We start from the raw sequence: 22,745 nt of genomic DNA on the forward strand, positions 1-22,745 counted from the left end.
CAAAACAAGAATACTTATTTCATACCGCAAAATTCACATTGTCCCCCAGGGGTATCTAGTGTACCTTAAAACATCAACAACAAATTTCACCAGAACAATTAAACAATGGCACTTTACTAAAGTATTGCCTGTCTCATGAGAAGTGAAGAACTTCTTGAATATCAACCTAAGTCCTAATATCTTGAGGTAGGATCTATAAATGATTAGTACAAGGAGCATACCCCTGCCTTGGAAAGGAAAGTCCTGGGAGGAGTGTCGTAAGAGGTACAGCAATGATCTCAAAGAGACTGATGTTACCTAAAACAGCCATGGCCAGTATCATTCTCAAATCAAGCCATACCCCATGACAGCCAGACTGGCTCTCACACTGTCCACACCCTCTCAAAGCAGCTTCTTAATGAATGGCCTGAATTAAAAATGAGCAATAAAAGTATGAAATACTTGTGGGGATTACAAGAAAAAAACAAGTTTTCTCTCTTGGTAATACACAAATAAGTTATGTAACTGACTGTTAGGCTTATTTTTAATCCCCATTATAATATTCTTGACCAAAGACAATTTTTAGGTAAACTGTGCTTCTGGTCCGTCTCCTATATTGTAGTTTAGTGAATTCACTCACACAATCATATGTCAAGGCCTTCGTTGCAAAAAGGTTCTTACCTGTGAAAAGTTCAGCCCATTCAATGGATGGCACTGCTCTTCTACCTTTTCCACCACCCCAGTTTGTTTCCTCAGCCGCTCAGCCTCCTGGGCAAGGTACAAGTCTAACACAGGCACCCCACGGGACTTTATGTCCACTTCGGTTAGGGAGTTGACCATGAGCATGACCCAGATGGGCCTCTTGCGCTCCCAGTTCCCTGCAATGGCATTGAAGAGGTAGTCCGCATAGAGACCCTTACCCCGCTGGTCTGGGGTCATCCACGAGGGCATCATGAGCTTGACATACTCTAGATGGTGCTTGAGGCGGCAGTAGATGTCCCTGGGGAGCACATCCTGAAGGTTCTTGCCCTGTGGCAGCATTTGACAGCTAGTGAGGGCTGAGATAGTATAGGGGTCCGTGAGGTCCAGCTCGAAGTACACAATGCTGCTCTGCTGAAAAGCCTCCTTGGAATTGTCCGGGATGAAGTCCCAAACCCGTGTGTATGGGACATGGATTGTGCCAAAGAAGTAAGATGGTGGGTCTCTCTTTATGGTCCACAAGAAGGAATTCAATTCACTTTGCTAAAAGAAAAGGAGGCATGATATGGAGGATCAGGAACTTAAAAGGAGAAAATAAATTAGTGAGACAAGTCACAGAGCAGGAGAAAAAATATCAAAATGCAATTCAGACTTTTAAGTCCAGGTAGATTCACCTGCCAGGAGCAGAAGTCCTCAATGCAGCCTCCATTTCAGCATCCTTTTCCCCTTTTCAATCAAAATGTTGATTAAAGATTAGTTTGCCCCCATGCCTGCCTAGCATGACCTGGGCAGCAGTTAAATAGAGGATTCTCAAGGGACTCCAATGATGCACCTGGTACAGGTGAAGGACACCTGAGGAGCCCACTGTTACCTCCCCGAACCAGTGCTGGCCACAGAGGAACAGGTCTGGTGCTCCTGAATGGACTCTTCAAAAGAAACTAGAAATCCTCATTTTAAATAAAATCTTCCAGTTGGAAAATGTTGCTTCAATTTTCTTTAATGCCCTGCAAGCCAAGGAGAACATATCTCACTAGCACCCAACCTGTGACCTTATTTTTTAAAGTATTTAAATTACAGTTCTGCTCATACACACACTTTTTCAAAAGTGGACTATTTGGGGGCAGGGGAGCCTAAATTATGCTTCTATCTCAGCTACCCCACTGAGATTTTTTAAAGCCATTTCATTTCTCTGTACCTCAGTTTCCTCATCCATAAAAGTTAGATAACAACCCTGCCATGGGTTATATTAATAAACAAATTAGACAGGTAATTGTTAAGTAAATGAACAAATAAAAGAATATATTTTTAAAACCTATTAATAGTTAAATAAATATTAGGAGATGAATTATGTATGGTGTCTCTTGCCAGTCTTCAGACATCCTCTCATGGCTACCCAGGCTAATTAAGCAATCAGATGTATCACTGTTGGTTAGAATTAGATCAAGCTGGTAGAAAAACACTAACTAGATGCTATTCAAAAGCTGAGCCTGCCCTGGCTGGTGTGGCTCAGTTGATTGGAGCATCATCTCAAACCGAAAGGTTGTAGGTTTGATTCCCAGTCAGGGCACATACTTGGACTGTGGGTTCATTCCCCAGTCTGGGTATATACAGGAGACAATCAACTGATGCTTCTCTCTCTCCCCTCTTCTCTCTCTAAAAGCAATAAAAAAAAAATCCTCAGGTGAGGATTTTGTTTGTTTGTTGTTTGTTTAAGCTGAGACTGACAGTCATGGCTTTGGTTCATTTCAAACAGGTAACAAAATAATTACCTATAAATACAAGTGGTTTGCAAGAGGTGGCCCTCCAAGCATAGGTCTAGTTTGGTTATTTGTTCATTTTAGGGGGAAGAGTTGATAATCAAAGGGTCCTGGATGGTGATACAACTGGGCAGCAGTGACTTATATATAAGAAACCTGGTCACACAAGCCCCAAGCAATCTACCAAAGGACTTCTACATACTTTCCAACTGGTACACACAAAAGGGCCAAAATGATACTACTTAAACCCATGGGCACCTAATTCACTGTCATCTATCAAGCAACTATAATAGTAAACAAATGTATTTTCAGGAAAACTAAACCCATACTGCAGGATCATGGTGTATATGGGGGCATGGTGAGGGTTGGGGGGACAGGACGTCAGGGGGAAGGTTGTGCATTTTGGTTTGCAATTCACGTAATCTCCCTAAAGTCCCATTCTACCTCAAAATACCTATGCTTCTGTTTAAACAATGTCTGTTCAATTATATGTACCCATTTTCATTTAATTATTTATTTTATTGTTGTTTTTCGATAACTGTTAGTCTAGAAATAGGGTCCTTATATGCTCTTTTCCTGAAAAATGCTCAGATTTTTAAAAAAAGACCCACAAAACTCATGTTCTGGCATCCAGCCATGTGATAACAATAATGATGCTAACAGCAGTGGGCTGTTATTGAATGTTCACTGTGTGCCAAGCATCACCCAATCGCATTCATGCCACAATAATTTATGCTGTGCCTACCATGTGCCAAGCACCATTCTAAGGCATTGGGGCAGTAGGAATACATCAGTGAATGAAATGCAGGTCCTAGTGTCAGGTATGGTAGTGATAACTGCTATGGAGAACATGGAAGCGGGAAAGGGAGCAGAAAGCAATAGTGGAGGAGGCATGAGGTCCTAAATTGAGTGATCAGGAAAGTCACAGAATGTCTGCTAGGGCATGCAAGCCTTGCCATGAAGGAAGTGAGAGGGCAAACCAGGGAGCTTATATGAGAGAAGAGCATTCTCTCTAGGAGGAGGGACCAGCAATGCAAAGGCCCTGAGGAAGGATGACTGAAGAGGAAAACAGGAGTAAAGGTCAGAGAGGGCAGGAGGCCAGGCCACACAGGACCATGGGCTACCAGTAGGGCTCAGGCTTTTATGCTGAGCAGAATGGGAGCCAGTGCAGGTTTTTGTGAGAGGAGTGACATGAGCTGACTTAGTGTGTTAACAGGGTCATCCTAGTGGTTGCAGTAAATAGATTATGGAGGGATAAGGGCAGATGCAAGGTCAATTAGGAAGTTGCTGAGAGAACAGAGTGGTTGTGGCAGAACTGATAAAATGTGATATTTCTGGATGTATTCTGGAAGCTAGAGCCAACAGGATTTGCAGATGAAGGCTGATTAAAAGAACAAAGTTGCCATCAACTGAGAAGAAGGAGACCGGGGAGGAAAAAAAATAAAGAGAAAATGGATTGTTTGGCCGTGTTGAGTTGCACAGTCCAGCAGACGTCCAAGTGGGTAGGACAAGATGGTAGGTGGATGCATGAGTCTGGAGTTGGGAGAGGCCTGGGCCACAGATAAAAATGAGGATATTGTCAACATTTAGATGTTATTTAAAGCCATAGGACTGGGTGAGCTCTCCAAGGAACTCAGAGAAAACGGAAGAGAAAAGGTCTAGAAATGGTCTAATTTTTTTAAGTGAAGGGAAAGAAGAGAAGCCAGCAAAAGAAGAGAAGTGGTCAGTGAGGTTACTGGGAAAATCAGATAAGTAAAAAATCAATCAAAGGCAAGTGCTTCAGGAAGGAAAAAGGAAGCAGGTGGGCTCAGTGTGACTGATGGACCAAAGAAGTTGAGGATTTGAGAACTGACCGCTGGATGGAGCAACACCAAGGTCACTGGGGACCTGGACAAGAACAGTTTTGGTGGCATGGGGTCAAAGCCTGCCCAGTGCCCATTCAGGAGAAAACAGGAAAGGAAATGGGAGGACACTGGTCATTTCCATCCAGATGAAGAAACTGAGGTCTTGAGAGGTTTATGACGTTACCCAAGGTCTCGTGGCTGCTAAGTGGTGGATCCAGGATTTGAAGTCATGTAGGCTGGCCCCCCAGCCCTGGGTTTTAAACACATGATGTGGCCTTAATATGCAAAAGACTTTACTCAAAATTCAAAGTCCTCTTTTTCAATGAATACTCTAGGAGGTACACTGCTGCTCAGGAGTGCTCCCTCACTCCAAATCTAGAAATGTCTGTCCAGCTCCCCTTCCTGAGCCCTGATTACCTGCCCAGATAAATCCATACTGACACCTTTTAATCCTCAGGCTGCCACCTTTTCCCATTCTCTCTTTACAAGATAACACAATTTGGGGGGTCTTCCACTTTTTTTAAGCAGGTGTTTCAAAGTGTTTTTAAAGAAACAATCCTCATAGAGCTTCCTCAGTAAATGGAGTTCTGTTCTGATGGAGTAGGGCACCCTGTTCCCCTGAGCGCTCTGTAGCAGCAACTGGCCCTGCTGGCCACAGGCACTGCCCCACAGGGCATGGCTTGGGCAGGGCACAAGCTAAAAGAAGAGTCTTAAAGGCTTCTTCTGACCAGGGAGCTCTGACCTTGCCTTTGCCCCTGAATGAGCTTCCAGGCTGCTGCACTGATCTTACCGGTACAACTGCCCCTGCCTTCCTCACACTGACATCCTGGGGGTAGAGCTGTTTGTCTACACACACACACACACACACACACACACACACACACACATGCCCAGACACAGTTGCTCTACTACCCGTTTCACTATCATTGTGGCTACCACATACTACTAGAAGCCATCAATTTTAACATTATGATGATTTAAAAGAAAAAAATCTAACACTATTAAAATGTCCTTTTAAAACCTTGCTGCAACCATCCTAAAAGAAAAAGTGCCATGGATAATGGAGACACAAGAACTTTAAGTTCTGGCAACTGAATTAATGGTGATTTTAACACACATGTGTCTAATCCATGAAATGAAACAAAGGAACACAATGACAACCTGTGTAATGTGAGCTAAGTCCCTGAGCCACTGCACCCTTTGGCTCCTCCCATCCCAGCTTTCTGGGACCTGTGACAACTGCACTTGTCCAAGAGTACTCTTCTTCAGGCCACTTAGAATGATACTGAAGTAAGTTGGCATTATTAACCCTTTTCACGCAACAAATATTTACGGAGCATCTCCTATGGCCCAGCACTCTTCTAGGCACTGGGGATGCAGTAGCAAACAAAACAGACAAAAATCCCTACCCTAATGAAGATTGTAATTTTGTTACAATGAACAAAAATTTTATCAGATGATGCTTAAGTGCTACAGAAAAACAAAAATCAGGGAAGGCAGCTAGGAGGGCAGGCAGGCTGGGGCTGGGGGGATGGGGCAGTTGACATAATTTTTAATAGGTAATCAGGAAGAGTCTCATGAGACATTTGGGCAGACACTACATAGAAGTATGGGAGCAAGCATGTGAAAGAACACAGGCAGGAATAGTAAAGAACTCAAGAGTTCTGTATGAGTATTGATAAGGAAAAGCTCACGGTAAAGCCTGCGGTGTCTGTGGATGGACTTCAGCTCAGGAGACCTCTCTAATGATTAACAAAAGTTGGAAACTAAATCAACCCTCAAGCCAGTCCCAGAAAGCTATAGCAAACCACTGCATTAAACTGGAGGCAGGATTCCAGAGCTTGACTCCACAACCTCAAGATCTCAACCCCCTGGAGGACCCACCCATAGTGTCCTCTAGAGCATGCAGGTCAAACTAGAGCTCTGCCATGGACTGACCTTCTGATCTCTACAGGGGATAAAACAGTTTGCCCACTGAATAGAACAGAGATTCTTGAAAGGTAATCCAGGGACCTGTGGGTGTTCCCATGACCTTTCAAGCAGTCTGAAAAGTCAGAACTATTTTCAAAACACTAAGATGTTTTCTCTTTCACTCTTATTCTTTCACAACTGTACAAACAGAATTTTCCAGAGGCTAACAGGCATGTGATAACTGCACTGCTCTGATGGTTAATGGCCCTGGCTGGTTTAGCTCAGTGGATTGAGCGTCGGCCTGCGAGCTAAGTGTCGCTGGTTCGATCTTCCAGTCAGGGTACATCATAGAAGGAAAACTCTGACTCCAAAAAACCTCCGCTGCCTTGCGGCATACCTCTTCTGGGGAAAGGCTAAGGGAGTAAACCCCGACAGAAAATCCGGAGCCGGAGTCCCTAAGGCGGTTTGACGTTGTAGTCAACACCGGCAACTCCTGCGGCGCACCTGAAGCCAAGCTGTATCGACTCCGTCTTTCCCTTGGACCCTTCAGCTGCGAAGAGAGGGGGGGTTTGCTGCATGGGCAACAGCAGACCCTCCATATCACCCTGCCCAGGCTCTGTAGCTTCAGCTCCACTGGAGAGGACACTCCAGCGTCATCGCAAGATGTCGATTCAACACGGGAGGAGACAGATGCCGTGTCACTCCCGAGTCGGACTGCACAGCCATTCTTGGCGGTGCAGATAGACACTTAAGAAGCTACACCATCGTCTCTCGAGACGGACGGCTGCCGACGACGACGACGACTATTTCCATTAACCCACATCAATAAAAAGCTCTTTGGAGACGTAAATATTTTCTTATACTGTAGAGGTGTCCTGAGACCAAAGAATTTGAGAACTGATAGAATAAAAGACCAATGAAGGCAGATTCGAGAGAAGCAGACCTTATTAAGACTCACTGGTCATAATATAATTACAAGAAGTGATTTTGCAGAAGTGAAAGACATTCTGCTTTCATAGGAAAGAATGGACCTGTTCTTGGTATAACAAGCACGCAGCGGCCACACCGCAGCAGAGTGTGAAACTAGCTGGTGCGGACCCACTCTCTCTGCCACACCCCCACCCCAGCCCCGGCCTCCCGACTAGAGGGAGAGTTGGAAGCCCAGGCGCCTGAGGAACACAGCAGGGCTTCCCAGCCAGCCCCTTGCGCCAGGAAATCCTCGATTAGCCACCCCCTCCTTTGCTGTAGTTAGGTCAATGAATAAAATTAAGAATAGCCAGTGGTGGACTTGGCCCCGGATACTACGCGGGTGTCACGGAAGATGGGCTGACCCTGAACTCCAGCACCTTACGTCCGAGGGTGCACAGGCCACCCGAAGCCTTCCACAGCTCCAGGGATCCATAGAAACTGGACCCGCCGATACAAACTCGCAAAATGTAACCTCCACGGAGCTCCAACGAGAGCGAGTTGAGAACGACAACAAATTCCAAGCGTTAAGAAAATTGATCAGGAGAAGGAAACGTTCATCTTACAAGAGAGGTCCAGCCTCGGAGACGCGAGATCTGCCCCGTTTCCTCCCAGCTTCTCTGCTCCGATGGGGCTGGTGGACCCCAGCTAGTCATGGACCTCCCTGACCTCGGTTCCCGTCACCCTCACGCCGATGCTACCAGCTACAGTAGCGAGCGCCCTGTGCGTATGAACGCGAGGCCGTCGGACGTGGACGCTCCGCGAATACGCTCTATGACCTGGAGTACAGGTCCCATCTGAGCCTCAGTTTCCCAGGTCGGTAAAATAAGGAAATGGCTTCGGCTCCCCCCAATCCCTTCTAACTCAGGATTGAATACTACGAAGGTTAAATCAAGCAGCTGCAGGGTGCTTTAACCATTCCAGTGTACACAGGAGAAATTAAACGCGAGGAAATAGAGGGCGGAACAAAGTTCCAAGGTAAATGTGCCCAAGTCCTGACCCACACGGTCCTCGCGCATTCATGCCCTGAATCTGCGACGCAGACTAGCGAGACCCAGGAGCCGCGGCCGGGGCTCCCTTGGGCTGATAATGGCGCGGGCTGGGGAGCAGGGTCTCCTGCGGTCGCAGGGCTGCGCCCCCGCGGGAAAAGCGCACCGGGGTCGCAGCGGGACGCGCAAGCAAGGCGGCGCCGCGGCGGGAGGTGGAGCTGGCCTGCAGAGATTGCTTGGTGTCCACGGGCGTGGTGCTTCACGGGGTTCGGAAAGTAATCACCTTGGAGCTGCCAGGAGGCCGCCTGCCCGCGCCGACGTGCCTTACCTGGGGCTTGAGCTCGCAGTGGGCGGAGGCGGGAGCGCCGCGCCGCTGAGCTGCGCCCGCGGGCAGGAGGCAGAGGGTGGGCAGCAGCAACCAGCTCCAGGGACTCATCCTCCTCACGGCGGCTCCAAGGCCTGCGCGCGGAGGCAAGGAGTGAGGCGGCAGAGGCCGTCCGGTTCGGCTAGCCGGCGGCCGCCATGGCTCGCAGGGCTCGGGGGCCGGGGCTCGTCGACTGCCCCGCACCTCTCGCCTGCTCCCCCCTGCAGTTCGCGCGGCCGCCTCCGGGCGGGGCCCGGCGAGCAGGTCCGCGACGGCCACGTGGGGCCCGGTTCGACCCCTCCCAACCCCGCGCCACTCGGAGGCGACAGGGCCCGGGCCCCTGGTTCTCCCGCCCAAACGCTGCCGGGGACAGCGGCCACCTCCGGAGCCGGCGAGAAGGGAAAAGTGAGATTCCAGCGCTGTCTTCTAAGTTCAACCTAAAATCGTATTGGCTGCCGCCCTTCCGTCTGTGTTTCTGCTGCCAATTCTGAGGTTGGCTCTTGACTGAAACAGATAGACCAATGAAACAAACGAAAGGCTATTTTGAAGGCGAGTTCACTTAAACAAAGAAAATCGTATGGCAGTTTTGTCTGTAAAAATGGGAAATAGTCAATCTGTGCATCCCCTTAAAGTCCGGAACCACAAAAGCTGGCACTCCGTTAAGTGCCCTCCTAACGGATTTGAGGGAATAATATAAGGATGTGAACACCAAACTCGAATGATTACTGCAAAGATTAAATGAGGACATTTACGAAAAGCACCTCGTTTGGCGCACATAGTAATCCTGCAAAATGTGGCCCATCCCTTGCCGCTCTAAATTCCCCAAGGGGCTTTTCACAGCACTGACCCTTCAGGAAGAAAAAAAGTATAAAAGCGCCTAGGTGTACACGGCCTCTCCCACCTCCCACGCAAAGCTTGAGTGCACTTTACCACCTCCCTTTACTGCTCAGACTTAGGCATGATTACTTTTTGAGTGGTGTTTAATGGAGCCTTTGTAGCAAGGGATCTTAATCGTTTTAAAGTCCCTGTTTATTTTGAGACTCTAACAAACTGTGGACCATATAAGGGTGGGGCGGGGTGTGTCCAGATTTGCACTCAATGGGAGGAGTAGTTTTCTGAGACGCGGAAACGCATCCTCAGTACTCCAGTTTAAAAAACCCTAGCTTTAAGAGAAAAAATTTCCAAGCTTTGATTCCACGGGCGTTAGGCTTCAGGTATTTTTATGAAATCGCTAACTTTTTTCTGTCCTAAGTGCAAGTATTTACTTTCTGGGGTTGTCCCTGCCTCCTTTCCTCTCTCTCCTCTTCAACGAACTCTCCCTTTGAGCCCCGCAGCAATCTTTGGTTCCAATCTCAAGGACAACGCAGCCTGTCCAGGTTTTCAAGGTGCCAGCGCTGCCATCTACTGGCGAAAACGCTCTCTTGTGGAGAGATGACAGGATTAAGAATCCAAAAGGGAAGTATTGGGGTGGCCAAAAACTTCCTGTGTGTGTGTGTGGTGGTGTTTTGTTTTGTTTTGTTTTTTTCAGTAAAATAAAAGACATTTTTTCATTTTCACCAATAACTTTATTGATTTGGATATTTTGAGTGTGTCAGCTATCTCCTGTGTGGTATAACGTTGATTGTTCTCAATTGATGTCTCCATTTGATCACTATCAACTTCAGCTGGTCTACCCGACCATGGAGCATCACCAAGAGAAAGCTCCAGCACAAACCACTTTTGACACCTTCAATCAGTCACAGCACCTTCTCCATATTGCACAAATCTTTTTTTTTTTTTTTTTTGCGTTTCAGTTGCATTTTTATCTTTCTTGAAATAATAAAGCATAATATGCCAAAAATGTTGCTTATTTTCTTCCATCTTCAATATTAAAAAGACTATATAAAAATCACCAATCTTGGTAAGTTTTTTTAAATGCACGCTGATAGAACAGCTGTCACGATACAATCTAATAAAATTGTTTCAAATGAAATTAAAGACAGCTGAGAGCTTCTAAAGCCATCTTACGGAAAAAAGCAAATGACCTTTTTGGCCAACCCAATACGATAATTAACTATTACTTCATACTCTTTCCCTCACTACAAATGAATTATCAACCAATCAGCTGTGGCTAGAGAGAAGGGGGGAGAAATAATGTGTCACAAAAATATGATGGAGTTTGTTAATTTTCTCATTTCTAGTACATTGATTTCTGCTCTTACCTGTATTTCCTTTCTTTTAGTTTCTCTGGATGTACTTCCCTCTTCTTTTTTTTAGATTGTTAAGGTGGAATCTTATGTCATTGACTTTGAATCTTCTTTTCCACTATAAGCATCTAAAGCTATACATTTCCCTTCAAGCACCGTGTTAGCTGTGATTTGAAGTGTGTTTTCATTATTCAGTTGGGAATACTTTCTAACTTCCTTGGTGATTTTTTCTTATCTTCACTTGAGGACATGATTATTGATTTTAAAGAGAGGGGAAGGTAGGGAGAGAGAGAGAGGGAGAGAAACATCCTTCAGTTGCGCCTTACATGAACCCCGACCAAGAACCAAACCTACAACCTAGGCATGTGCTCTGACTGGGAATCAAACTGTGACCTTTTGTTTTACAGGGTGATGCGTCAACCAACTGAGCCACACCAGCCAGGGCAAGGTGATTTTTTTCTTAGACCATGAATAGTTTAAAAGTATGTTGCTTAATTTCCAAATTATGGTTTTTTCCTAGATACCTTATTATTATTGATTTCTAATCTAATTCCATTGTAATCAAAGAACATCCTCCATATAATTTCAATCATTTTGAATTTATTGGGACTTTATTTATGGCCCAGGATATGGTCAGACACTGAGTTTGAAATGTCTGGTGTATAGATAACTTGGTTTGTTACTGACATTTTTTAAGTGGGGCTTCCTGCCTTCACCAGATTTATCCTGTAAGACACTCGGTGTCCAAACACTCAGTAGAATCACATCTACTCTCCATACATGTCTCCTCAGAGATCTTTGAGTCCCCTATCACTCCATAGTACTGCCACAGACCTGGTGACACACAGACTGACTTGGCTTGGTCCTTCCTTACCTTCTTCTTTTTTAAGTATATTTTCTTGATTATGCTATTACAGTTCCAATTTTAACCCCTTTGCCCTCCTCTGCCCGGTACCTCCTTTCCTTCCAGCAATGACCCCCTCCCTACCCCCACCCACCCAGTTCATGTCCATGAGTGATGCATATAAGCTCTTTGGCTTCTCCATTTCTTATACTCTTCTTAATGTCCCCATCTATTTTGTACCTACTAGTTATACTTCTTGACCCCTGCACCTTTCCCCCAGTTCTTGCCCTTTCTCCTCCCCACTGACAACCCTCCATATGATCTCCATATCTATGGTTCTCTTTCTGTTCTAGTTCTTTGCTTAGTTTGTTTTTGTCTTTTTAATATACACTCATTGATAGTTATGAGTTTGTTGTCATTTTACTGTTTATAGTTTTGATCTTTTTTTTTTTAATGGGTCCCTTTAACATTTCATGTAATAAGGGCTTGGTGATGATGAACTCTTTAGCTTTACCTTGTCTGGGAAGCACTTTATCTTCCCTTCCATTCTAAATGATAACTTTTCAGGATAGAGTAATCTTGGGTGTAGGTCCCTGCTTTTCATCACTTTGAATACTTCTTGCAAGTCCCTTCTTGCCTGCAAAGCTTCTTTTCTAAAAATATCTAGGCTATGTCCCCAGTTGGGGTAGTGCAAGAAGCAACCGATCCCTGTTTCTCTCGCACATCGATGTTTCTCTCCCTTCTATTTCTCTCTCCTTTCCCCTCTCTCTAAAAAATAAATAAATAAATTATTTAAAGACATCTAGGCCGGAGGGCTTCCTGGCTTCTCCTTTCTGGTAGGTGGGAAATGCTAAATGTACCAGTAGCCTCCTCTGTGTCTATGTAGAGTTTCTTTATCTAGTTCAACTACCTTACATGAGTATTGTTCTTGGTCTATACCTCTTACCTCCCACTGCCAGAGACCTGGATGTTGGTAAACCTTTTCCTGCTTCTTTCTGTTTCTCCTTCATGTATAATTGATACACCTGGCAACCTTTCTATGTCCACCTGCTCTTAAATTCTTCCTGTGTCCCTACCGATGGCTTCCTGAATTTACACAAACCTGTAATGCCTGTTCGCTTCATAGCAGTCACCTGAGGAAAGTATACCCTGGAGGCCTTTTTGCTCTTTCCCAAGAATCAGATATTCCTTCCAAAAAAAGGTTTCAGGGTCTGCAGAGGATTGGCCATGACTTCTACCCTAACTCTGTGCCTTCACTCTGCCTTGCCCTGCCCAGTGTGGCTGACCTGCAATCTTCCAAGTCCTGAGTCACTTAACACACTCAGGTTTCCCTAAATGGTTGAACAGCCCAGGTATGATGGGCAGGTCCCCTTGATCCTGCCTCCCGGTATTCACACTTCTGTCATCCCCTTGAGTGTGAGCAGGACTTGACTTGCTTATAACATGTGGAGGTGGCAAAGGTGATGGGTGTATGTGATTGCTTACAGATGGCTATATAAGAGTGTATCACCTATTCTTGATGGAGTCTCTCTCTCTATTGCAGTTTTTGAAAAGCAAGTTGCCATGAGTCCTACAACCATGAGAAAATGAAGTCTGCCCACAATCTGAGTGAACTCAGAAGATTCTTTCCCAGTTAAGCCTCAAATGAGAAACCAGTCCTGGGAGACACCTTGATTGCAGCCTCATGTTACCCCAAGCAGAGGACCAGTTAAGTGATGCCTGAACTCCAGACCCAGAGAATCTATGAGATAATAAATGTGTGATATTTTAAGCCACTGAGTTTGTGGTAACTTGTTACACAGCACCATAAAACTAATACACTGGGTAAAATGGGGTGCCAAGGAATTCCCACATGCTTCAACATGGTGTTCCATCATTAGGCCATGTGCTAAAGTGAACAGCTAAAGACTTTTTTCCTGTGCTTCCAGGGCTGGAGTATTGCCACACTCCCTTGTTGGCACCGGAAGTTTATAAGTTAGAAAGTGTGGTGATTATCCCAAAGCTGCATTTGCTTACAAGCACAGTTTGTACCTAGATTATGAGAAAGAGAAGACGTCTCCTGATAGCCGGAAGCTGGCCTGGCTCTGTCAGTGAAGAGTTGGTGTTGCTACAAGTTGGCAACATCCACAGCTAGGTTGTGGAGTTCTCCTGTTGAACATAAATAACTTCACAGAACATCAACATCTGACAAGACCACTCTGTAACTGTGATGGATGAAGACAAAAACAAGATGACTCCATAATCACATCTCAGCATGGACAAAACAATAACACTGTCCGGACCACACAAAGGACCAAATATCCCCATCATGGCTAATGAGTGGCTGCTGCTGCTTTACCCAGCTCAGCTTTAGCCTCGATCATTTCCGCCACCATGTAGACAAGATGTAGTAAGATACTGTTATGAGCTAAACTGTGTCCCCTCAAAATTCATGTGTTGAAGCCCATACATTGTACCTCGAAATGTGACTTTTTTTTTAATGGGGTCTTTAGAGAGGTGATTACATTGAAGTGAGGCCATTAGGGTGGGCACTAATCCAATCTGGCTGCTGTCCTTGTAAGATGAAATTTGAACACAAAAAAGACATCAGGGCTACTCAGGCATGGTGGGACAACCACGTGAGGACACAGCAAGAAAGCAACCCTCTGCAAACCAAGGAGAGAGGCTTCAGGAGAAACCAAACCTGACTACACCTTGATCTTGGACTTTCGGCCTCCAGAACTGTGAGAAAATAAATGTCTATTGTTTAAGCTACCCTGTCTGTGGTATTTTGTTATGGCAGCCCAAGCAAACTAATACAGATTCTCAATCAGCATTACACATACATTATGACAACACGCAATCCAGAGCAAAACCCTGCTTCCTTTAACCTTCTCTGAAATCACCTAAGAACATAAGCAAAATACTGCAGCAAGTCCTCAGAACACCCTTACTGAGACCCTCCACAGTTCCCCAAGGCATGAGTTCTTCTTCATTGCAAAGACCAATAAATCTAACTAATTCAACTTCAGATATGTCCCTGGTGATCTTTGGCTAAAGGACATTAATAATTGTGTCTACATGCGGTGCCTATGACCAGCACCCCCCAGCCATCCCTCCCTTTGCTTCCACTGGTCTTACACCAGGCCTTGCGTGGAGAGGAGCTGGCACATTTCCTCCCTGCCTCCTGCCCCCACCACCACCACATACCCATGGATGACGCAGCACTGGGGTGAATGGTACTTGCTCTTGGAAGCCTAACATAATGGTGGTGCCTACATGACTGATTCCTGACAGAAAGGGCTTTCTAGTGAATGAAGATGAACTGAGGCCTCCCAGGAGAGCACTGAAGAAACCATGAATGCTCACTCTTTGGCTAGTTTCTGGCTTGTGGCTTCCTATATAGACTATGCAAGCAGAGGGAAAGAGCTGAACTGTTACATATTAGTAGACATTAGATTTTTTTTTTTTTTTCAGAGAAGGGAGGATAGGCAGAGCAGAGACAAGGAAACTGAAGAAGGCTATTGGAGGAGAAAGAGAGCAGAGAAGTTGCCCAGGGAATTTTTAATTACATTTTACTATTCATAAGTAATAAAAACTTTAGGAAATTTATAGTAAAATTTAAATCACACACTAGTCTTTCCAAGATGGGTTTTGGGGCCTCTGATGTTGTAATATTTGGCTTCAAGATGGGCCTGGGGTAGTGGAGAGAAGGAGGCTTCCAAAGGGGAACCAGCCACCTAAATATGTGATTTTACTGTGAATCTAAAGTAAACAAACCTAGGATTTTTTTTTTCAAAATGACCCGAGTGATTGGTAAGTTTTTACAGGACGGGTTAGTGATTGTTTTCTAGAATCTTTCAAAAGCTTTAACTTGCTACCCCAATATATATTTGGTTTACATAATTTTTTGTCATTAATGATTCCTTCATCCCTTCTAGAAACTGCTTCATCCATTTAGTCAACATGCTTATTAAATACCTGGGCAATTCAGCGCCGAGTGAGGGGTTTAAAATGATGACTGTGACAGATGGGCCCCGTGGGCCCAGGAGCTTTGCGTGGAGTGAGTGCTGTGCTCGTCTTAGCCCTGGCCACACATTAGACTCACCTGGGGAACTCTGACATCCCTGGAGCCCACGGTCCACACCTGGTCAGTTAACTCAGAATCCCGAGGCCAGGTGGGGAGCAGCATCAGCCTTTTAGAAGCTGCCCTGGTAAAGCTAAAATGCAGGCCAGGGTCAAGAGACAGAAAAAAAGAAAATTATAATAACGTAGAATATGTGCAACAAGGATCCATGACAGCCTGTAACCACGCTCATCCTTGCAGGGGGAGTTTTCCATTAGACTATTGTCTAAAAAGAGACCCAAACTTGAATAGGAGTTAGCAAAAGAACAGCATTTTGGGGAGAAGAAACAGGATAGACAAACATCTTGAGGCATGAGATAGAGTGAGCTATGGTCACAGAATTCAGTCTGGTGACATACAGACCAAAGCAGGTAACCATGACAAGGGGAGGAAGGTGGGGGCCAGAAGGTGGAGGACAAGGGCTGAGGAATGTGCCCCTATCTAAAAGGCATTGTAGAGCTATCAAAGTGTGTTAAGCAGAGGAGTTGCACAATCAAATGTGCCTTTTAGAAAGATCACGTGGAGGGAAAATTGGAGGGAGTAAAAGTGGATGTGGTAAGATCAGTTAGGAGACAATGGGGACCTGGGTCAGGCCCTGGCAGTGGACAAAAACAGAAGTGAAGTGACATTAGGAAAGTAAAGTCTACCACACTTGCTAGCTGGTTGGATGTAGAAGAAAGGATGAACAAGAAACTTTCGGGATTAGCGCCCAGAAATGGTCTCCAGACCACACCCTCTGGCCTCCCCTTTGTAGCTAGTGAAAGGGGGTGGGAGTGAACATCCACAAGCCCCCAATTTCTTAAGTGCTTCAATGGTTCTTCATGCCACAAGAGCAGTGGGAGAAAGGGGAAGTCCATCTCTAGTTTGCTCCGTGCTTAGGAACACCAACTCCTGCTAGATCCCCCCCAAATTGATTTACCCAACCCCCAGCACCCCCCCCCCAGTCTCTTGAACTGCCCCTCTTTTCAAACACCCTTGCTAATCTTGCCCGCCCGCCCTTAACAGAGTCCTAACTGCCTCAAGCACTTTGCCTTTGGCCTGAGATTATGAAAAGGCCAAACTCAGCTGGAGTCCCACCTTGTTTCTGCCACTTACTAGCTCTGTGACTTCCTGTGAACTTAGGAAGTCACATAACTTATCTTCATCTGCTTATTCAGTAGGAATGTAAAGGCTTTGTCTAAGGTAACTTGGCAACATTTGACCTAGAAATTCCAGTTTAGAGTTCTGTCCTAAGGAAATATTGACACATATGTGCAAACACACACACACAGACCACAGTTTGGAAATCACCAAGCGGGGTTTGCTGCAACATTATAGCAATGAAAAACCTCAACAATTTATATAAAGAAAAATTATGTGGCCATTTGAATGAGTGAGACAAATCTTCACATCCTGAACTGGAAGGACACACATCAAACTCATGTCTTCCCTCTGGGGTGAAAACAGGATCAATGTGACATGAAGGACCGAAAGCAAGAGACTGTTTTAGTTTTTATTCTATGCTCCTGTTGCTGTTTGTTTGTTTTTTAAACAACAGCACAACTTTTATAAAGTCTTTAAATGTAATGATATTTTTAAACTGAATGCCTCGTAAGCACTATTCTGTGGCTTGTCTAGTTGGGAGTGTGCCTTACACTTTAAAACCTACCAATCTACTCATTCTTCCTACCAGTGGACAAGGTTCTCCACAACGTGGCCTACTTGCCATTTTTCATGACCACAGATAATGCTGCCGGGAATTGTACAATGAAAAAAATCAGAGCTGAAGAAACATCAGGATTATTATTATTATTTTTCCAACTTGTTAATCAGGAGCAGTGGCCTGAGCCCTGCGGCTACAGGCCTGGCTGGTTCATTCCCAGGAATGCAACGTGCGGCCAGCATCCCTAGCCGCCATTTCCGCTGTCTGTACGCTGAGACCCTATGTGGCCCCTGAGGCCCCACCAGCCTTTGGAATGCCACCCTGGCATCTAGCAACTGATACTTTTATGACAGAGCAGGGGGCCTCTCTGTTCCTTCTTCTTTCATTCTTTGCCAGAGGTCTGTTGTTTCTCAGGATAGCAGGTGCTTTTTGCCCCGTGTATGGCCTCACAAACTAATATTAGTAGCCTTAGTGAGTGAGAATCCCTGCCCAGATCCCCTCCAACCCACAGGCTATAAGCCATCCCCACCAGAGGGTCTGAGATCTGCTTTCCTTTTTCCTAAAGAAGCTATGGAACTTCCCTGTGTGCCCAGAATGCCAGCCCAAGCAGAAGCTTCCCTCCAAGTGTGCATGGACATGCCTACTCCAAGGACACATCTGTGTCTACAAAGAAAAATGTGTTTTATAGTCTCCCAGAAATGAGGCATCAGTAAAATTATTTGTTCCAGTTGGTTCTTGTATGCATACATGTACAACTTTTTAAAATACATTTTGAGCTTCACACTTGATATTTTTCCATAAAATAACTGGCATGAACATGTCAGTCACTCAGTGTCCCTGTCTCTGAGGAGTCACCCTGCCCCTGTTCTGGGGAGTAGAGCTGGCATAGCGAAGGTAAGTCACTTGCCCAACTAGTAGTAGCTGGATTCAAACTCACACACTCTAGGATCCGGTCAAGGTGGCAGAGTAGGTGAACGCTGCACTCATGTCCTTCAGTGACCACATGAAAATTACAACTAAATTATAGAACAGTCAGCCTAGAGAAGCACCTGAAATCTAGCCCAACAGAAGTTCTATAACTAAGGATATAAAGAAAAAGTTACACCAAAACTGGATGTACCTCATTTTTGTTATAAATAACATTAATAAACATTCTCTAATGTGAAACTTTGTACCATATTTTATTATATCCTTAAGACAAATTCATAGGAATAGTATTAAATTAGAGACTTTTATTTTTTAAAGAGCTTATGTATTTTTATTTTAGAGAGGGAAGGTAGGGAGAAAGAAAAAGAGAGAGAAACATCAATCAGTTGCCTCTCACATGTGCCCCAACAGGGGATGAGGCCCACAACCCAGGCACATGTCCTGACAGGGAATCGAACCCATGACCTTTAGCTTTGCAGGATGACACGCAACCCACTGAACCATGCCGGCTGGGACTTGAATTAAAGACTATTAAAAAAAAAAAAAAAAAAAAAAAACCTCACACACTCTAATCTCAGAATTCAAACTTTCACCCATTTCCCTATACCACTTTCTCTCATTATCAGCTAACATTTTCTTGAGAAGGAGATATATTTATTTGCATTGTATATTATGAAGATTTTTAAAATATTCACAAAATAAGGGCAAAGAAGTACAATGAACCTGTGTGTACATGTTACCCAGCTTTTGAAAGACATGTAACATCAACAGAACCAGTGTTCCATGGAACAGTTTGGGAATCTCAGACCCAGGTCAACATGAATAGCTCCTCCAGAACCTGGTTAGGAGAACATGGCAAGGACCACCCAGGTGATGCCCAGGAGAGAGCACACCACACCCACAGAGAAAGCAGACAGTATATAAGAGGTGAGCATGGGAGTCATGAAGGCCAGGGGAAGTGGGGGGAGAAACTGAGTGTCTGGGAGGCCACTGGCAGCAGATAGTGTCAGGTCCTTCAGTATTGCCTCAGCAGCAGAGAGCCACCTCACCTTCTGATGGCCATCTCAGCTCATCTTGGCACAACTCTAGCTCCAGAGTTCCCCTGGGTAGTCCTGGGGCCTGAGGCTGTCACAGCTTGGCTTCTCCCTCTGCACAATGTCACTTCCTTCCTCCCCTTTAACAAGAGTTAATCCAAGGGCACACCTTAATAACCATCCTGCACATTAAACTCTCTCAGAGTCTGCTTCCCTGGAAATCTAACCTGCAGCAACCCCTTTCCCTTAAGGAATTCCCAGTGATCCTCTGTTCCTTGCAATCCAAAGAGCATAAGTAACATGGTCACCCTGTGGATCACCATAGTAGGGCTTGGATGACAACTGGACCCCATTTGCAGAAAACATACAGACATTAGGATAGGAGAAAGACAACACAAATGGGGGACACTGTTACACTATATGTGTTCAGGGAATATGTGACTCATATTTGGGAGGAAATGCAGCTCTCTTTAGCACACTGGGAGTGCTTGGGAGCCCACCCCAGCAGATGGGAAGTGGGTGAGACAATTAAAGGTAACTCGGTCCCTTCCTGTGTAAAGCAGTCTCCTTAGCAGGCTCCGTTCAGCCTCCTGGAAGAAATACTCAGTCTTTTGAGGTTCTTCCTCTTTTGCTCCTTCCCAAGGAGGTACAAGGCCCAGGGCCTAACTTGCCTTCATTCATGCTGCACCCACCTCTGAAGCATCTGCTGCTGTATCTTGGGGTTTGTTTTCTCAGCTAACCTCCTGAATTTGCAGCTTACCTTAAATCCCTAAGTCCTCTTCACAGGGCCAATTGGCCCTTACAGTGGTGACACACTCAGCCCTGCAGATTTGTCATCCAACCCCTCAGGCAACTTCCTTATCTCCCCCTAAGGCCCCCAGAGGGATTCCTGTACATCCTGAACAGGTCATGAGGAACTGGATGCTCTCTAAACCTAGGGTGCCTGATCACTGTGATGGCATTTTTAATGTGTCATATTGACTAAGCTATACTCCCCAGCTATTTATTATATATATATATATCGGTCGGCAGCCGTCCGTCTCGAGAGACGATGGTGTAGCTTCTTAAGAGTCTATCTGCACCGCCGAGAATGGTTGTGCAGTCCGACTCGGGAGTGACACGGTATCTGTCTCCTCCCGTGTTGAATCGACATCTTGCGATGACGCTGGAGTGTCCTCTCCAGTGAAGCTGAAGCTACAGAGCCTGGGCAGGGTGATATGGAGGGTCTGCTGTTGCCCATGCAGCAGACCCCCCCTCTCTTCGCAGCCGAAGGATCCAAGGGAAAGACGGAGTCAATACAGCTTGGCTTCAGGTGCGCCGCAGGAGTTGCCGGTGTTGACTACAACGTCAAACTGCCTTAGGGACTCCGGCTCCGGATTTTCTGTCGGGGTTTACTCCCTTAGCCTTTCCCCTGAAGAGGTATGCCGCAAGGCAGCAGAGGTTTTTTTTTTTTTGGAATCAGAGTTTTCCTTCTCTGATGTGCCCTGACTGGAAGATCGAACCAGCGACACTTAGCTCGCAGGCCGACGCTCAATCCACTGAGCCAAACCAACCAGGGCTAATATATATATATATATGAGATGGTATGATAAATGTCATGAAAGAATAATCAAGCTGGGTGAGTCTCTAGATATACATAGGGAGAGAAACATTTAGCACAGTGCCTAGCACATTGTGTTAGTTATTTCTGTTAATGTCACTATGTCACTCAAGCCAGCTGGAGACCTCTCTCTGTCACTCACTACTTATCCCATCCACCACTACTTATTTTCTATGGTAATTAACTCTCAAATTCTTCAGCTTTTTATCTCCACTGCCCTCTGTAAGTCTGAGCCTTATTCTCGCTTACCTGGATCACAGCAACAATCTCCTAACTAACCTCCCTGCAGCCATCAAATCCATTGATAACGTGATAACAGCAAGCACCTAAGTAGCCTTCACTAGCTGTCAGATGCTCTTCTAAGCACTTTGCAACCATAGGAAGTGCATGCTACTGTTGTCGTTGCCATTTTACAGATGAGGACATTGAGGCACAGAGGGGCTAAGTATAAGCCAGCCTCTATAGTCCCTCTTTGCCTCCTTCCTTTTCCTCCATGCCTCATTTCTGTTAAGATTTACACCAGCAGAGTTTCAAATCCCAACTCTGTCACTTAGGGCCATGAGATCTTGGGTAAATTCCTTCAGTTCTGTCTTGATCAGTTTGGACTGCCATAGCAAAACACCATAAACTGGGGGCTTAAACAACAGACATTTATCTCTCACAGTTCTGGAGTCTGGGAAATCCAAGGTCAAGGGCCAGCAGTTTCAGCTCTCGGGAAGGGCCCTGTTCCTGGCTTGTAGACAGAGGCCTTCTCACTGTGCTCACATGGCCTTTCTTCTTTGTGTGTGTAGAGAAAGGGAGAGCTCTCATAAGTCTTTGTCTTCTTATAAGGGCACTAATCCCATCATGAGAGCTCCACCCTCATCTAAACTTAATTACCTCTCGAAGGCCCCACCATCTAATAGCATCACATTGGGGGGTAGGGCTTCAACATGTGTTTTTCAGAGATATAAACATTCAGTTTGTATAAAGCTCCCTAGGCCCTTGTTTCCACAGCAGTAAATGGAACTAAAAATACTCCCTCCCAGGGTTGTCATTAGAGCTCAATAACCTCATAGCAGTTGTGGTTATTGAGATAGCACAAGTAAAGCATGTAAGACCAAGCCTGCCACATAGTGAAGATCCTATAGTCAGTTACTGTTATTAGTGGCATTACACATTCCTAAAGACACAGCTCAATGTCCACAGCCACATGGATCAGCCCACACCACCACTGAATCTGGTGTAGACTTGTCCTCTTATACCCATCACATATCATCACATCTATTTATTTGTCTGTTTTCCATTACAAATCATGAGTATCTCAAGGTCATAGGCCAAGATGCCTTAGAATTGCCTGCACCTGACAGGCACCCAGGAAATGCTTGGTGAATAAGTACATGAGTAAATGAAAGAATGAACCAAGTTAGATGAAACTCAGGCTCCCAGGTGAGAGCTCCCTGGTTTACTCAACTGGTTACAACATTAACTGTTCTGTGCTTGGGGTGGGGGTGGGGGGCAAAAATTCATGCATTTGCACCAATTCGCAAAGAGCTAGGAGTCAGAGTTCTTGTTCTGGACCAAAGTCAGTAACTGCATTGTCATCTGATTAAATGTTGATGGGTATTACAGGCTGAATTGTGTGCCCCAAAAATTTATATGTTCAAGCCCAACCCTAGTACCTCAAAATGTAACTGTACTTGGAGATAATTCCTTTAAAGAGGTGAAAAAGTTAAAATGAAGCTGTTTGAGTGAGACCACACTCCAGTCTGACTGCTGTCCTTGTGAGAAGAGGAAATTTGGATACACAAAGAGACCTCAGGGATGTGTACATGCATGCAGAGTGGGTCAACCATGTGAGGACATAGTAAGAAGACAGCCATCTACAAGCCAAGGAGAAAGGGAGAGGCATCTGAAGA

The 22,745-nt window shown here is 45.3% G+C and overlaps 1 protein-coding gene and 1 long non-coding RNA gene across 4 annotated transcripts in view; one reads left to right on the forward strand and one right to left on the reverse strand.

Annotated features, from left to right (window-relative positions):
• Positions 1–8,917, reverse strand: part of TRABD2A (TraB domain containing 2A) — a 52,594-nt gene extending 43,677 nt beyond the window's left edge. For 2 of the 3 annotated variants that reach the window (XM_090281617.1, XM_090281615.1), the window contains exons 1-2: positions 8,474–8,917; positions 661–1,221 (exon numbers count right to left, since the gene is read on the reverse strand). In XM_090281617.1, coding sequence (XP_090137743.1) covers positions 661–1,221; positions 8,474–8,581 — 669 coding nt within the window. In that variant the 5' untranslated portion in view covers positions 8,582–8,917. The remainder of the gene's footprint in view (positions 1–660; positions 1,222–8,473) is intronic. The other variant, XM_090281616.1, reaches the window with a different exon arrangement.
• Positions 7,834–14,244, forward strand: LOC150006345 (uncharacterized). Its single transcript, XR_016511934.1, has 3 exons — positions 7,834–7,972; positions 11,103–11,143; positions 13,083–14,244. It is a non-coding gene; the product is annotated as an uncharacterized LOC150006345 (long non-coding RNA).
• The last annotated feature ends 8,501 nt before the right edge of the window (positions 14,245–22,745 follow it).

This window comes from Furipterus horrens, unplaced genomic scaffold (assembly GCF_987537825.1).
Source record: "Furipterus horrens unplaced genomic scaffold, mFurHor1.1.pri manual_scaffold_6, whole genome shotgun sequence".
Taxonomy (NCBI): Eukaryota; Metazoa; Chordata; class Mammalia; order Chiroptera; family Furipteridae; genus Furipterus; species Furipterus horrens.